The sequence below is a fragment of the Castor canadensis genome, chromosome 17 (genome assembly GCF_047511655.1).
Source record: "Castor canadensis chromosome 17, mCasCan1.hap1v2, whole genome shotgun sequence".
Classification (NCBI taxonomy): domain Eukaryota; kingdom Metazoa; phylum Chordata; class Mammalia; order Rodentia; family Castoridae; genus Castor; species Castor canadensis.
Window position 1 is genome coordinate 3,327,798 of NC_133402.1, and position 17,688 is coordinate 3,345,485.

General features: G+C 46.0%; 1 protein-coding gene across 2 annotated transcripts in view; it reads right to left on the reverse strand.

Moving 5' to 3' along the window:
* Positions 1-8,510, reverse strand: part of Crebbp (CREB binding protein) — a 127,294-nt gene extending 118,784 nt beyond the window's left edge. The window contains exon 1 of one of the 2 annotated variants that reach the window (XM_074059246.1): positions 8,267-8,510. In XM_074059246.1, the coding sequence (XP_073915347.1) occupies positions 8,267-8,351 (85 nt within the window). In that variant the 5' untranslated portion in view covers positions 8,352-8,510. The remainder of the gene's footprint in view (positions 1-8,266) is intronic. The other variant, XM_020156526.2, reaches the window with a different exon arrangement.
* Positions 8,511-17,688: the final 9,178 nt, after the last annotated feature.

Below are 17,688 nucleotides of genomic sequence, written 5' to 3' on the forward strand. Positions count from 1 at the left end.
AGGCTATCATAAAAAAAGAGCAGCTTGTTTTTCTTACTATTTCACTGGATATTCTAACTATAATTTACAAAGTCAAAATATGTACAGGGGTATCATTATCATTAGAAAACTTGGAACTAGTTGGTAAGGGGAGAGGATGTTTTGTATTTTAAAAAGAACCCATATTGCACCTACATTGCAATAGAATTGTACAACCCCACTAAATAGCTCATTTTTCTTTTTATTATAGATGGTTTAAACTCAAAGGGTTGGGCTGGTGGAGTGGCTCAAATGGTACAGCACTTGCCTAGCAAACATGAGGCCCTGAGTTCAAGCCCAAGTACTGCCAAAATAAATAAATTCAAAAGGTTGACTTAGATGCAGCTGTAGGAGATACCGTACAAATTAAAAATTTCCAAACAGTAGCAGACAGAAAAGGAAAATCAGGTATACTCAAGAAGAAAGATTTCCACTAGGTTTTACTATTCTTAGCAATGGATCAAGTAAACATTCTTTTGATTAATAGAAACAAAACACAGAGTAAAATGTCACATGGAATGATATCCAAGTCCTAAGTTTTAGAAGAAACTCAAGTTTTAGACACTGAGCTCAACAAGTCTTCCTTCCTAAATTAAGAAACAGAAAACACCCTAATGGCAGTTTTTCAAAGACAAATGAAGCAACAGCCATTCTCTATATGGTCTAAGAACTTTAAAGGGGGGCGGGGAGAATGGGGACAACAGGGTCAACCTTCTACATGTGTTAAATGCCCTGGCTCAGATCCCTTCAAGAAGGTCTGATGGCAAGAACTGATCACTCCAGAAGTCTTCAAAGAAAGTGAAACATGCAAAAGCCCCCACATATACTGATGCAATGGCTTACATTTCCACCTCAATGTGAGAATTTTCCTGAAAGCTAACCTTAAGAGTGAATGTGGAAGGGGGGATTCCTTCCACATTCTGTCCATGCCAGAACCAATGGGACACATTCCAAGGAGGGAGGCACACAAGAAAGGCCTCAGAGTAGGCTGAAGGGTACAGGGCACACGTGTTAAAATCAGAGGGCATGTCCAGAAGTGTCAGGGCTTCTGAGAGACCATTTGGAGACAACCAGAAGAGGACTTAGATGTGAGCCACGGCCTTCAGTGACATCTAAGGAGACACGATTGTTGTAGCCAGGGTGCTGCTCCTAGTTCAGAAGCCCAAGAAGACAAGCAGGTTTCCCTAATAACCTGGCTGCACTCTGGTACAGGAGAGGACAGAGAGACAGCAGAGGTTGTAGCTCCCCCAACAACCTCATGTGGCATGTGTACTTCACACAATCCAAAGTCCCTCACGCACCCCCCCAGGGCATCTCAGGTGCTGGCCCCACCCCAACACCCAGCCCCGGGCTTCTGCACTAGGGAATAAATGCAGCCCTCTCCAGATTACAAGTATTCTCACATTTGTTGCATTTTGTATTCTTTTCTCAAGTTTTGCCTTTAAGTGTTATTGACACAGTTGTAAACTACTGAAAGGCATCTAAGAGAATCTTCTGTGTACTGCTACTGCCTAAGGAGGGTCTCAAATTGAATTATAACATACACAGTAAGGAACAGAAGCATATATTCATTTGCTGCTTAAACAATCCATAGAATATGCTTCAAAATTATCAAGAGTCTCAGAACACATGGCACAACTTTAATTTATAGCATTTTAAAATTTCGTGGCCATTATGTTCCTATTGTAAAAACTACAAGTGAAAATGGAGGCAAAATCGATAGCACTGATTACAGCATTCCTGACTATGTATCTACTGAAGGGCTGCACAACAGATGCATCTGTACATAGGCCTCTGTGGACATGTGGACACAGCTACTGTTGTTTCCACAACTCCCAACAAACAGGTCCAATCAGACTAGCACTCCTGGGAAAAGTCCTGAAAGGCAGAGCCATACCCTCATTCCCTGGTAGCTCCAGTGACAGCTTCCCAGTCACTGCTCCAGACAGAGCAAATTCCAGACATGGCCTTAGTCTGCCCTCAGACACCTTTTGGTATGGGAATCATCATTTCCATTCCATAGGTGAAGAAAATGGAGGCTCTGAAAGCTTTTGTAAACTGTCCCAAACACTCTCTAGCCCAAGCTCACCTAGGCTAGCTGGGTTGACCACTGGGTGAGAGCACCCAGATAGAGAACTCAGGTTCAAATGGAAAACAAAGAAAAAAATCCAGAGTGGTACCAAGTAACTTAAAAAGCAAAGTCTTAGGAGAAAGCTATGACAACTGTGACGGACAAAAATTGCATATTCTTTCATCCATTGCCTCAAAGGTTTCCTGAGGGCATACTCTGCCAGGTGCTATACCCACACCAGGAGGACAGCCTTAGAAAAGCTCTACCAGTCCTTTCGTAGCTGCTTGTCATCTAGTTTCATGGGAAAGAGAAAACGATGAGGGCCTGAGGTGACAAAGGAACGAGGATGAGAGGTGGACACTGGTGGCTCATACCTATAATCCTAACTACTTGGGAGGTTTAGATCAGAAGGATCTGCCCAGGCAAACAATTCTCGAGTCCCCTCCAAAATAAGCAGAGCAAAATGGGCTGGAGGTGTAGTTCAAGCAGTAGCGCACAAAGCCCTGAGTTCAAACCCCAATTCCACTACCAAAAAATTTTTTTAAAAAAGGAACAAGGGTGAGAAAGCTGTGGGGGCTACCAGGGTGAGGGAGAAGCACAATGGCCAACAAAAGAACCAAATAAACTTTTTACAAATCTATCTGGCTTTTTGCTAAACTTACCTAATTTTAAATAAAGTACACAAAACTGATACAGAAAAAATAAGAAAATCCTACTAAGCTCCTAAACTTTTTTTTTTTTTGTGGCACTGAAGTTTGAACTCAGGGCCTTATGCTTGCTAGGCAGCAGGCACTCTACCACTTAAGTCACTCTGTCAGCCCTACTAAGCTCTTCAATGTTCATCTCACCCTGCTACCCCCCAGGCCTTATTTCCCAGTCAGTGTCTAGGCCAGCACTCAGAAGAGGCTCAGAAAATTTGTGCTGCTGCTGTGCCCAGCTAGGGACAGCCTGATGCTCCCAAACAGCGTGTTCAAAGCATGAGTCCAACATCACATTCGGGTCATCAAGCTGCAGCTTGTGGGCCAAATTTCCTGGATGCCAGTTTTTAATACTAAAGTTTACTGGGAGACAGCCATGCCCATTCTCTTACATACTATGGCTGCTTTCTTGCCAAAATGGCAGTGCAGAGTAGCTGCAACAGCAGACCAGATGGCCCACGAAGCAGAAAATATGTATCCACTGGCCCTTTACAGAAATTTTGCTGATGCATGTATTACATTAAAAAGGGGTTCTAGATTTGAGATTTGGAATGAGAATATCCAGCCCCTTTTTCTCAAGGACTCACAGCACCCACCCAGCATAGCAAGGTTCTAGGAAGCCAAAATTCCTTGTTGGGATACAAAACCTTTTTCTGAGAAACACTACTTAGCATGCCCTCTAGTTTCTTGAAATACATGCCACATGGCTGGCTTGAGAAAGATTAAAAGATGGTGCCCTCAGTAATGTAACCCCCAAGAACCAAATTGGCAAGTGTTGCTAATCTTTATAAACCCACCAAAAGATACATTTCATCTTAACCAAAGAAAGTATACTACAGTCACCCCATTTTTAACTATTCTGTTTTCAAACATATGAAGTAAAAATACAAAGAGAGTACTCACAAAGTCCCAAGTTATGGCACACTTCGAGACAATTCAGTGGCAAAAGTTGAAGGTATAAAAATACATGCTAACAATCTAAGCATCAATTTCCAACTGCAGGATTAAGCCTCAGTCCCTTTATAAACCATTTTCAATTATGCTTAACAATTACAGAATCAAATCCAAATGTTAAACAGGGAGTGATCCCCAATCTTTTTATCTACCTCTAAGGCACACATGATGTGATTCTCACTTACCACACTTATACACCCACCCCCATCATCCCTGAAGAGCTCTCAGTGAGCCTAATTTTCACTCCTCTCTCAGTTATTCAAGTCCATACTTTTTTTTTTCTTATCCAACATTTTATTAAGTCCATACTTTTTATAGCAAGGGATAGTCATAAAAAGTGCTAGAAGTTTTTTTTTTTTAGAAGTTTCTAAAAAATCTTACTTCCTATTTGGCCAGGATTTAGTGATGAGGTAAAATAACTTGACCATTTCTCAATTATTCGTTGAGTAAACAGGAACATGAGCCCATACAGTTTAGACGGAGGATCACACCAGAACCAAAGGGAAAAGGGGGTCCTTCCCCACCATGCCAGGAAGAACATACCCTGCCCCTCTTCCCCAGATGGTTATAAACTTTCCACATAGGGCTTTATTTAACTCAACAGCTAGAGCGATGCTATCCAAACTTACCAAGCATCAGTCTCCTGAGTCCATGATTCAAGTAAATTCAATGTTTATGGATGTTGATTTACAAAATAAACACACAGAACTGTTACTTTAACTACCTAGATTTGGTTATGGTTTTGACCCTTTCTGTTGCTTTGGGCAGATCACCTCTCTCAAGTCCAGATCACACCTGGACATCAGCAGTAATGGTATCTTCTCTTGGCCCCCTGCAGACGGTATGAGGATCACACTGAGATGATGCAGAGAAAAGCACTCAGACTGGTAAAGTACTATACACTCAACAAAGTTTATCATTTGATTGTAAAAGACATGCTGGTTACCAATCCTATTCACCACAAGCTTTCTTTAAATACACTCATCTACTGCATTTAAAGGATCATTGCTGGAAGCAGTATAGCCCCAGCTACTAGGGAGATTGAGGCAGGAGGCTCACAGGAGCCCAGAAGTTGGGGCCAGCCTAGGCAACATAGTGTAACTGTACCTTTTAAAAAACTAAGTTAATAGGTTGACGGAATAGCTCAAGTGGTAGAGCACCAAGCTAGCAAGCTCAAGGCCAAGTTCAAACCCCAGTACTACTCCCCCTACCCCACCCCCCAAAATACTTTAAAAAAAAAAAAAACAAAACAGTCTTTTGCATCATAAAATGCAATCACAACCGCCTAGGATATTTATATACAACACAGGATGAAATGTACTTACGTTCAGTTCTATTTCTTTTGTGCACAAATTCTGCTATAATAAAGTTGACTACCCCTCCCCCGAAATAAAATTCTTTTGCTTGCCTGGATATTTCTCCTACACTGTTTCATGATAAAATTTCTGCTACTGAAAGACAGTAGTATGCTGTTTTAATTTGGACATACTAAATAAAGGAAGTTTCCAAAATACACAACTATATACTAGCAAACACCAAGTCCCCACTTCTAATAAAGGGTGGTAAGAAAAGGAAGACTACATCTGGAAGAAAGTGTTTAAGGCTTCAACATAAAACAAGAGAATGCTACTTCATCAATATCTGATACCATCAGACTCTGTGCCACTCTAGCTAGAGCTGCTTCATTAGTAGGGTAAAAAGTACTGCTTCTCTTTCCTCCTCTTGCTACCCTCCTTTGGGGCACATTCCCTCTTTCCATCATCTCTGCATGCTCTCCCTACCTTAGGTGACTGTTGTGGGCTACTGGCAGCAATGGCATTTGTCACTCAGATGCTGTCTGGCCCTACTGGAATGGCTTATGCATACACAGATGCACCCCTTGGTGGGCTGCAAGCAGCCTGCAGACACCACCTTGGCTGATCCCAACATCGGACAATCTCTTCTCAGCCTACTACTGCTCCTATAGACACATCTAAAAGACAGTCATTTCCACAGCTGTGTGCCCTGCTTCAGAGTAGTTCAAGTTGCTCCTGTTTCTCAGGTTCCAAGGCCACCTGTTCCCCTCTTCTTCTAACCCCTCAGCTCTTCTCAGGCACAGAGCTTCCTTCCTGCAAATTTATCTTATACTCAGAACACATGCCCACCTGGCCCAATTTTTTCCTCTCTTTTTTTTTTTCCTTGCCTGGGGTTTGAACCCAGGGCCCAGACCTTGAGCACTCCACCAGCCCTTTTTTGTGATGGCTTTTTTCGAGGTAGAGTCTTGAGAACTATTTGCCCCGTCTGGCTTCGAAAGGCGATCCTCTTGATCTCTGCCTGAGTAGTTAAGATCACAGGCTTGAGCCACTGGTACCCGGCCATCCTCTCACTTTTTAAAAACAAAGGTTGAGTCTCTCCAGAATTTTAGTTTTAGGTCTGTGTCCCATCTAATCAAATACCTTCACTCCTCTGAATGTATTTAATGTAAATATTTTTGCCACTTACTTGCTTAATATATATCCTTAAAATCTCTGTCCATCTCATTACTGGATGTCTTAAACTAGTAGTTACTCCAGATAAGGTTTCACCTCGTTGAATGTGCTCAATAATGATCTCTTCCTCGGTAGCCCACACTAACACACCCTTTCATGATAATGTGATGATGGGTTTACCTGTAACCAAGGATTCAAATACGACTGTCATGTTATTCTTTCAATTATTTAAACTGGAGCCATTAAATACTGTTCCCCCACATTTTGGAAAGCAAAAGTGCTCCTGTGCCTTTCAAGGGTCAAAAGTGGAAAAGAAGGGGGAAAATAGTTCATTATAGAAAATCCTTTCTGATAAGCTCTGTTGTGATTAGCAGCATATTAAGTAAAAATCTGACCATGCAGTAACAGAAACTACCCCAAACAACGCCTTCCTTTAGGCTCCATCTTGGAAAGAGCTGGATATATATGGTAGTACAGCCTTTTTGTTAAGTCTTGTTATTAATTTGTCCCCATTTTTAAAACAAAATAAAGACAAAATCTACATTAACTTCTTTCTACAAGAGCAAACTGCAAAGCCACTTAAGTTACCAGTTTCAGAGACAAAGCTTTAAGCTGAACTTGCTTTGTATTATCTGTATTTCATGTCATTAAAGACTTCAATCAAATACGGCAAGATTAACAAAGGGAGATCTATTCAACTAAAGGGCATTTAAACTATTGTTATTTCCACATCTCTCTTTAATAAGTTGATTTTACAAAATTAATGTCAAACTTATCAGCTAAAAGCAAAAGCATTATTAGTGACTTTTCTACACCTGAGAATCATTTGATCCTTCCCACTGCTGAACAAATTTTAATTCAACAAGACAGTATCTTTAAAACTGATTTTCTTACATATCATCTCATTTCTACATTAACTAATATTTCATGCTGCCTTTCATGACTGGATTCCAGGAACTATAACTCGAGAAACTGAAGTCACAAAATTCAAGTTTTGGTTCAAGAGTAGACGTGTAAGGGTTTTAATACACTAGTGGTCAGTCACAGACATAGTGCCACAAGTAAACAGCTGTGTCTAGCGCAAATCTGGGGGTAGCAACATAATTGGATTTGGGCCCATTCACCAGAAACTGATTTTCAGATGCCGCTACTCAAAGACTACTGGAGAAACGCTGGCTGCGCTGAGACGGCATTGCTCCCAGCAGCGCACAAGTTTTTACCACAAAGCAGAGCTTAAAAGAGGAAATTCAAATAGTTGGCAATGTTACCATGAAGCAGTCCAGAAGAACCCAGAATTACTGAATGAAAACTCCCGGCACCTGACATGATTACCTGTGAAAGTGTCCAGGGAAGTTGTTTAAGGGGGAGAGCGGGGAGAGAGATCGATTCAGACAGTATCCTGCTCAATTTTTCAGAAAGTTGGAATCCCTAATTCCTTAACACAATTGTTTGTACATCGACACTGTAAAACCAACACAAGCTAAAGGAAGACTGGAGTCCAAGTGGACTTGAAACTTTCTTCTAAAGTTACATGTACAAATGACACACGAGGCAACAGCTTTGATGACATCTTGCTAATTAAGTTTGGGGGGGTATGAAAAAGGAATGACTCTAAAAAAAAAAAAAGAACCAAGAGTGTCAAAATAACTACTAAACGTTTTTCCAAGGAACAGATTCCAAGAAACTTCGCCGTCGCAACTCCCAAGCTGCTGGTGGCTGCGTCCTCCGACGGCAGCGGCCCGGGAACGGTGGCACTGGACTTGCCCCTCGGCCGCGCCTTCCCGGACCTCCAGCCCTCCGCGGTCCCCTCGGCTGTCATCCCCAGCCGGCCACGCGTGCGGACACTCACTTTTCCGCCGCGAGCAGGGCTGAGCCCCGCCGACAAGGCGCAGGGCACCGGGCAGCGCACGTCCGACCGTCCGTCCGTCCGACCGTCCGTCCGTCCGTCCGTCCGTCCTCCCGCCCTCCCGGCCCCGGCCTCCCTCTCGCCACTCCCGCCGCGACCCCCGCTCCCTCCCGGTGGCGGCCGCTGACAGCGCGCCGGGCCCCCGCCTCACCTGTGCTGTCATTCGCCGAGAAGCCGGGCGAGCTGAGTTTGGCTCGTTTGGGGTTGGGCGGTCCGTCCAGCAAGTTCTCGGCCATCTTCACCTGCTCGCGGAAACAGCCCTGAGCGCTGGCTGTGGACGGCGCGGGCCAGGCGTGGGTCGGGCCGGCGACTGTGAGCGAGCGAGCGAGCGAACGAGCGCAGGAGCGCAGGAGCGCGGGCCGGGCCGCGGAGGGCGCAGGCCGGGTGGGGGAGGCGGCGGCCAAATCTCAGCCTCAGCAACAGCGCCCCGCAGCGCTCACCGCCCGCCCCCGGCCGCCACCACCACCACCGCCGCCGCCGCCGCCGCCGCCGGCCGCGGCCCCCTCATCCCCTGCCCGCCTCCCGAGCGCGACACTCCGCGGCGGGGGCACCCCGGCGGCCCGGCCGCCCCTCCGGGCCCGGCTGGCAGCGACGGCGCCCGGCCCGGCGGCTCAGGCGGCGCCCGGGAACATGGTGCCGCCGCCGCCGCCGCCGCCTCGCTTCTCTTCCCCCCCCCCCGCGCCCCACTTAATGAATTCGCCCGCGGCCCGAAGACCAGGGGGCTCCGGGCTCCTTCGCCCGCCCGCGGCCCGCCGCCGCGAGGAAAAACAATGCGCGGAGCGGGGCCGCCGCCGCGCCGCGGCCCCCCCACCCCGTGCCGCCGCCGCCGCCGCCGCCGCCGCTGCCGCCGCGGCCGCCGCCGCCGCCGCCGCCGGGCTCCGGGAGGCCGAGCCGAGAGGCGAGCGGGGCCGCCGGGGCGGGCGCCGAGGGCCGGGCGGAGCAGGCCGGGCGGGCGGAGCGGGGTGCGCGGGCGGTTGTGTGGCTCGGGACCGGCGGGGCCGAGTAGATCGCGCTCGAAGCCCCGGTCGGGTCCGCGACAAGATGGCGGCTGTTGATTCCTCAATTAAAAAAAAAAAGAAAGTTTTTTTTCTTCTCTTTCCAGAGCCTGAACGGGGAGGGGGAGGGGGCGGGGCACGCCAGTGCGTCACCCCCCCGCGGCGTCACCACGCACAGCCCCCGCCCCGCCCCCTCCACCTGCGCCGGCCGCGGCGGAAAGAGCCGAGCGCGCTCGGGAGGCAGGGCCGAAGGCGCGGCAGCAGTGCGTGGGGCGGCGGGCGGCACTCCGGGGCCGGGCCTGCGGAACGCCGGGGCGCGGATCTAGCCGCCACTTTTGTTCTGACTGCGATTCCGCCCAGACGTGCGTCGGGAGGGCGGTCTGGCGGCAGGCCGGGCCCCCAGGCGCGGAGTCGGCGCCAGCCACGGCCCGCCTGTCCCGCTGGGGCCACTCTGCCTCTTCCCGGCTCCTCACGTCCCTACCCGCGACCCTCCCTGGTGGCATCGGGCGGAGACGACCGGGGAAGACCGCAACACAGACTGCGCCACTTCGCCTCATTCCATGCCAGTGATAGTGGAGTGGCCTCTGCATGCTTCAGACCATCCTCGGGTCCCTGGAATAGTGTGTGCAGATGGGGAAACTGAGGTAGGAAGAAACAGCAACTTCTCCAAGGTCACCGAGAGAGGAACTGACAGCGAGATTCGCCCTTCCAAAGTGAAGAGAGGGGGACGCAAGGTTCCTGAGCGCCTATTCCCAAGCCCGAAGCGATGCGGCCCCTGTCCGACACCATCATTTGCAAGAAGAGGCCCCACGCATCCGGGCTGAGGACCTCCACGTCCCGGGGGCGCGCCCTGCCGCGGACAATCCCCTGTGTCCTCGCAGGTACCCAGACAGGTGTGGAGTCGCGGGGGGACCTGCACACCTGGCCACTGCCCGCGAGACACAACCATAAAAACTAAGGTCTTCCCATCTCAGTTCGCTGTCTGCCCCTCAAAACTTGCCAGCTTCACCCCGAAGTCCTTATCATAAAAGTTATCTCCACTACTGACGTTTCCTAAGCTGGAAACCTGTGAATCAGGCGGGCTCCTCTCTCTCTCTCTCTCTCTCTCTCTCTCTCTCTCTCTCTCTCTCTCTCCCCGCCCACCATGTAGCCAGTCTCTCCAAGTTCTTTACCTGGAAAAACGGCTCCTCCTCCCCACCCTGCCGTCCTGGTGTCCCCGGTGTCGTCCCTCATTGTCCTGAGCCGGGGCTAAGATGGCAACTTCTCACTTAAAGTGTTCCTGGCGCTTCATGTTTATCCCCAGCTAGAGCCAGCTAGAACGTCCTGGGGGGGGAAAAAAAAAAAAGGAAATTAGGATCAAAACAAATAACTCCCCTACATAGTAGAAGAAAACACTAAGAACATATCTGAATTCTGTTAAAAACATATGTATCTACACACATGTATGTACATACACATAACAGTGACTGCCTTCCTTGTGGACATTGAGTGATCTTCCTATGTTTTTCTATTTATGCTGTCCAAAACTCGTGCTAGCCACCCTTCTACATCTGTCCTTTGTTTCCATCACTCAGGTCACTATCAACATCCACACTCACTTAGCCACTAGGTAGTTATCATTCAGGCCAAGTTATAATTCTGCAAATGCCATTCCCAGTGTTGACAACATGTTTCATCCTCCAAGACCCAGTTCAAATGTCACCTGCATCAGGAATCCCTCCTAGGCGATGTCAGGGTTCCCAACATCACTACCGGACAAACCTGAGAGAAGACACATAACCCACTCCCTCCTCCCCTCCATTCATTCATGTTTTTATTTATTCATCAAATATCTCTAGAGAAACCCCCAAGGGCATCGCCATTGTGCTAATTCCCTGGGCAATCCTCTATGTGAAGAATTAAAGTAAAAAGCCCTGGAAATCATAGAATATTCAAAAAGTCAATCCAAGCTAGGCACGGTGGCCTAGCTACTCCAGAGGCAAAGGCAGGAGGATTTTGAGCTCGAGACCAGTGAGGGCAAAAAGTATCAGCAAGACCTCATCTCAAGAACAAAGAGGCTGGGGGTGTGGTCCAAGTGGTAGAATGCCTGCCTAGCAAGCACAAGAACTCTTCACAGGAAAGGCAAGAAGAACATGGAATTACAGAGTGACCCAGGGCCAGCAGCACCCTGAAGTTCCCTGGGTGTCTGTCTCACCATGGGTCTGTGAGCTCCTTGAGAGCAAGGGCTATGTCTTAGTCACAGTACAATCCCCAGCAGAAAGTAGGTTTATAAATTTGGTGAATGAATGAGTGAGTGATGAACAATGTCAGGTCCCCTGAGTCCTAGAGGCCTCTAGGCCACTGAAAAGGGTGGGCCTGCTCAAAGGCAGTACTAGGCCACTCTTCTTTGGAGAGGACAAGGTGTCTGGTCACCTAGAAGCCTTAACTAGGGCCTGTCCCAGGAGCAGTGGGGACACCATGGAGCCCTTTGGTAAATGGTTCACAAGCAGTGTGTGTGTGTGTGTGATCTTTAGCCATTCCCATGCTGGTGGGCAGCTTTGCTGTTGATACACACTGAATTTTACACAGGAGAGAACTGAGGGATCCAATCCAAATGATTCAGAGTGGATGTGTCAGGGCAGAACCTGGGTCTCAGGTGTTCAGACTCCAAACCCCCCACTGTCTCTCCATGCCCAACCGTAAGCCACGCCTGTGCCACAAAGCCTTTTTCTAACACACTTCTCACTTGAGTTGTTTTCATCAGTTCCTCTGGTACTTTCTGAGATCTGCTTTTTCTTTCTGTTTCTTCTCTCTTCAGTCTGAGTCTCTCAGACACAGATGGGGGAACATCAAAAGGACACATGTGGGTCCTGTCTGTGCACCCTTAGCTGGTTATCACGGTCGACTACATCATCATGGTTGCCTTGAGTGTGGCAAGCCATTGCCACACCTCCAGGTGGACAGCACTTTCCACAGTCCTGCAGAGAAAATGTACTCATTTCACATATGAGGAAATGAGGCTAGCGAAGGACAAGTCACCCAGATACTAAGGGGCTTCAGAGGAATGCCTGCCCTTTTACAAGCCTCACCATCTCCAGTGTCAGAGACTGCATTAAATGACCAAGAAATCCCTGCTTACAGAAAGCTCTGGAACGAAGAGAAGGATGTAGTGGGCACAGAGGAGCCAGAGGTGGAAATAAATCAAGAAAGGTTTCCATCTGGGTGCCAGTGGCTCACACCTGTAATCCTAGATCAGGAGGATCACAGTTTGAAGCCAACCTGGGCAAATAGTTTGGAAGACCCTATCTCAAAAAACCCTTCACAAAAATAGGGCTGGTGGAGTGGCTCAAGGTGTAGGCTCTGAGTTCAAGTCCTGATACCACAAAAAAAAAAAGAAAGAAAGAAAGAAAGAAATGTTTCCAGAGAAAAGTTCATTTGAATCCATCAACTGATGAATGAGTAAACTTACCGTCCATCCATAGGAGAATAGTATTTGGTTAAGAAAAGGAATGACACACTGACACCTGCTACACAAGATGAATGAAACTCTAAGTCATTATTCTCAGAGAAAGAAGCCAGACACAAATGGCCACCTAGTGTATGATTCCATTTATATGGAATGTCCAAACAGCAAATCCATAGAGACAGTAAGTAGATCAGTTGTCTACTGGGGTCTGGCTGCTGGGCAACAGTAAATCACAGCTATAGGAGACCAGATTCCTCTTGATGATGAAGATGGTGGTAAAAATATTCTGAGATTAGGATTGGTGGGGTGCCTCAAGCAATAGAGCACCTGCTTTGTAAGCAGGAAGCCCTGAGTTCAAACCCCAGTCCCACCAAAAAAAAAAAAAAAAGATATTCTGAGATTGACTGTAGTGGTCATTGTACAACTCTGTGAGTGTACTAAAAACCATTGACATTACACTTTAAGTGTATTTCATGGGACACAAATTATTTCTCAATAAAGTTGGTTTCTGTGGTTCTGGAATTTGAACTCAGCCCTGTGCTTTCTAGGCAGATGCTCTAAACTTGAACCACACCCTTGGCCCTTTTTTCTTTAGTTACTATTTTTTTTCTTTTTTTAGCCATTTTTATTAGCATATGTTAGTTGTGCGGGGGGGGGGGATTCATTGTGTATTGCTGTATATGCTTACAGTAATATCTAACAGAGTGTGCCTCAGTTAGGTTCACTCCCACCATCTGTCTCCCTCATCTCCCTCCCCCTGCTTTAGTTTTTTTTGAGACAGGATCTTACTTTTATGCCTGGACCATGAGCGTCCTATTTATGCTTCCCACCTAGCTTTTATTAGTTGAAATAAGATCTCGTGAACTTTTTGCCCAGGCTGGCCTCGAACCTCCTAATCTCCACCTCCTGAGTAGCTAGGATTACAGGTATCAGCTACTGTGCCCCATTAATGAAGCCGATTTTTCGAAAGGTCAGCAGAGAGACACTGGCAAGTCACAATTCTGTTGGGAGAGTGACAAGATCAGCTTGGTGCAGCTGAGAGGAGGGATCGGGTATGGGAACTGATGTAGTTGGGATTTCCCAACTCTGGTGGGGGGTGGTGAATGGTAAGAAAAAAAATGGAGACAGACTTACATAAGATACCAATTCTGTTTCTGACCATCCAAAATGACAGGCCCATGTACCTCATCTGTTAGACCTAGGTATCCAACCGTTAAGAAAATTTGTTCTAAATACTTAAGACATTATACATAAATTATAGCTTGCATGATTCTTTCTGGTAATTGAGTCTTTGCCTTTAACATTATGTTTTAATTGTGATTAAAATATACATAACATGAAAGTGACCATTTTAGCCAGGCTCTGGGGGCTCACACCTATAGTCCTAGCTACTTGAGAGGCAGAGATCAGGATCTTGGTTCGAAGCAGCCTGGTCAAATAGTTTAGGAGACTCTATATTGAAAATATCTAACACATAAAAAGGGCTGGTGGAGTGGCTCAAGTGGTAGAGCACCTGCCTAGTAAGTGTGAGGCCCTAAGTTCAAACCCCAGTGCTGCCAAAGAAAAATTAATCTTTCTAATTAGCGTACAGCTTGATGTTGTTTAGTAAACGCAACCGTTGTGTGCTTATCACCATCATCCATCTTCTGAACACTTTTAGATAAAAGTTCTGAAACTCTGCATTCATTGAATAATAACTCCATATTCCCCTCCCCTGAGCTCTTCCATTCTACCATGGCAGAAGGCAGCTACCATTCTACCTTCAGGGTCATCTGTGTGGCAGCATTTCCTTCCTTATTAAGGCTGCATAATACTTCATTGTATGGATATACCACATTTGTTTCTCCATTCATCTGTCAGTGGACACTGAGTTGCTCCCACCTCGTAGCTGTCGTGAATCATGCTGCTATGAGTTAATAGTGAAGCAAAAAATAAAAAAGTAATAATGCTTCTATGAACATAGGTGCCAAAATATTTCTTTGAGACCCTGCTTTTCATTCTTTCGAGTATACATCCAGGCTGGCCTCCAGTGCCTGAGCTCAATCAGTCCTCCTGCCTAAGCTTATGGAGTAGGTGGGACTACAGACTCATGCTGCCACACCAGGCTTGAACCACAGTCTCTTTGCCTGTTGTCCTCCAAAGGCCGAGTCAGGTTGTATTCACTTTTTTTCCTGTGACAAGCAGGGTTGTAATGAGTTTTCTTACACAGGTCTCCTTGTACGTCCAAGCTTGTCACTAGGTAAACACTAGGGGGTGGGTGTATCAGGCAGAATTCCCTTCACCTACTTCTGAAGGGTGTTGTAAAGGAACTACTTACACCATCACTGTAGGTTGCAGAAAACCATATGGACCCATAAGAAATGGGGCTAGTAGCTACTGAGCTGTCACCACCTCCAGGCCCAAAGGAGCATGGAGGGCAATGCAGATAGTCCGAGCTGGCTGCCACTGTTGAACTCAAGTCCAAGGACCTGGGAGCCCGTCGAGGTCAGCCTTTTTTTTTTTTTTTTTTTGGTTGTACTAGAGCTTGAACTCAGGGCCCACACCTTGAGCCACTCTCCACCAGCCCTTTTATTGTGTTGGGTTTTTTCAAGATAGGGTCTCACAAACTATTTGCCCAAAGTAGCTTCAAACTGTGCTCCTCCTGATCTCTGCCTCCTGAGTAGCTAGGATTACAGGTGTGAGCCACCAGTGCCTGGCCAAGGTCAGCCTTCTAAGGCAAGGGTAGGGTCTTGAAGAGTGGAAGGCATCCATTGAAGGGGCATATGGAAGATGTCTGGCACAGAGTGTACACCATCCTAAGTGTTAGGAGTCATCTTCTGTTTGCAACATGATCCTTATGCCCGCATCTGTGTCAACATTGGCTGTTATTTACCAGATTTAATTTCCATTCGTTTTAATTTTTATTCAGTCTTTAGGATGAAATGGTATCTCCTATTTTAATATGTACTTTCCTAATTACTAACGAGGCCGAGTAATTAGTATCAGCATCACTAATGAACACTTACTCATTTAGGGGGCTTATATATAAATTGCTTTATCCTTTACTGTTTTGCTATTGGGTGTTCATCTTTCTCATAATCATTTGTGAGTTTCTTTTTAAATTTTGGATGCTAACCTTCTATAAATACTTTTTTATGGTGGTATGGGGATTGAACTCAGGCCTTCATGCTTGCTAGCCAGGTTCTCTACCACCTGAAACACCCCTTCAGTCTCTCCAAAGATAAATTGTAACTAACTGTTGTAACTATTTTCTCCTATCTTCCTTATTTTTTTTCACTTGCAGTATCTTTTGTCATATGGAAGTTTTAAATGTTAATCTCTTCAAATTTGTCATTCTTGTTCTTTATGATATGTATTCGTGGCTAAAAATAGCCTTCCCACCTTGATGTCATGAAGACAGACTTCTAGGTTTTCTTCTAGAATTTCTACAGGTTTCCTTTTTCACATTTAGGTGTTTGATGCAGGGAGGGAGGTCTGCATGCCCACACCTGTGCATATGTACAGTTGGAGGAGATGCCTACTTTTTACTTTTTTCTTACAGATGGCCAGTTTCCTTCATTGACTGCACTATCCTTTTCTCTTTGATTCATAGTGTCAAGTCTTGTGCCAAGGTCCTCTTGGTTCTGTTCTATTGGCCTATGTGTATTTCAGCACCAACATAACAATGTTTCAAATGTTTGCCATTGAGAGTGACTCCTAGGATGTAGGGAGGAAGTTCTCCCACCACTCTTCCTTTTTAAAGTTGTCTTCCCTGTTCTTGGCCCCTTTACTCTACCATATGAATTTTAGGGTCAGTTTGGCAAGGACCAATTTAATTAGAATTGTGTTAAATTTAACTTGAGGCAAATTGCCATTTAAAAAATAGCACTTCAAGGGAGAGAGCAGGAGGATTGCAGCTCAAAGTCAACCCCAGGCAAAAACTAGACCCTATCTCAAAAATACCAAGCACAGGAGTCTTTGCTTCCATTTCCTGTATGAAGGAAGGAAATGTTTCTCTTTTTCTCTCCCCACCCCCTTGTCTATACTTTATCCTGTTATACTAAAATAAATGCTTGCTAAAACTTTCTAAAACAAAAACCAACACAGCCTGGTGCTGGTGACTCACCCCTGTAATCCTATTCAGGAGGCAGGGATCAGGAGGATTGAGGTTCAAAGCCAGCCCAGGCAAATCATTCTCCAGACCCTAGCTCCAAAAAACCCATCACTAAATGGAGTACCTGACAGAGTGGCTCAAGTGGTAGAGTGCCTGTCTAGTAAGCATGAGCATAAGGCCCTGAGTTCAAATCCCAGTACCGCAAAAAAAAAAAAAAGGGCTGATGGAGTGGCTCAAGTGATAGGCACCTGCCTGGCAAGTGTGAGACCCTAAGTTCAAACCCCAGTATTGCCAAAAACAATAGTGCCTCTTCCTTCCAATTAGCAAACAAACAGGAGACAATGAACATAGCATATAATGCTATGAGTTGTCATCAGTAAAATCCAAACTGAGAAACTCTGCAAAAAACATACTTGATTTCTTTCACAAATAAATTTCAAAGACGAAAACAGGGCAAATGAAAGAACTATACGTGAAGAGAATCCAGCAATATAACAGTCAATTGTGCTCTAGATCTTGTCTGAATCCTGATCCAAATCAATTCAAATAATGAAACAGTTTTGGAAATGGAAACTAACCAGTAGGGAATGAGACTAAGAAGTTACTGTGAATTTTTTGTTGTTGTTTTGTTTTGTTTTTGTGGGAATGGGGTTTGAACTCAAGTCTTTGTGATTGCAAAGCACTCTACTATTTGAGCCACACCCCCAGTCCATTTTGCTCTGGTTATTTTGGAGATGGGGTCTTGAGAACTAGTTGCCTGAGTGGGCTAGCCTGGAACGGAGATCCTTCCAAGTAGCTAGGATTACAGGCATGAGCTACCAGCACCCAGCTAGGTTTTAAATATTGAGAATTGAATCTTTTCACTCGAAAACATGCTATAAATGTTTACTTGTTTTCATCTGTCTTGCAATACAGCATTAATATCCCATCAGATACTGTCAGATACTGCACATTTTTGACTGATCCAACAAATTTGGTAAACTCTCTTACTAGTTCTAATTGCACTGAGCATTTTTTTCTAGAATCCTTTGGGGTTTCCA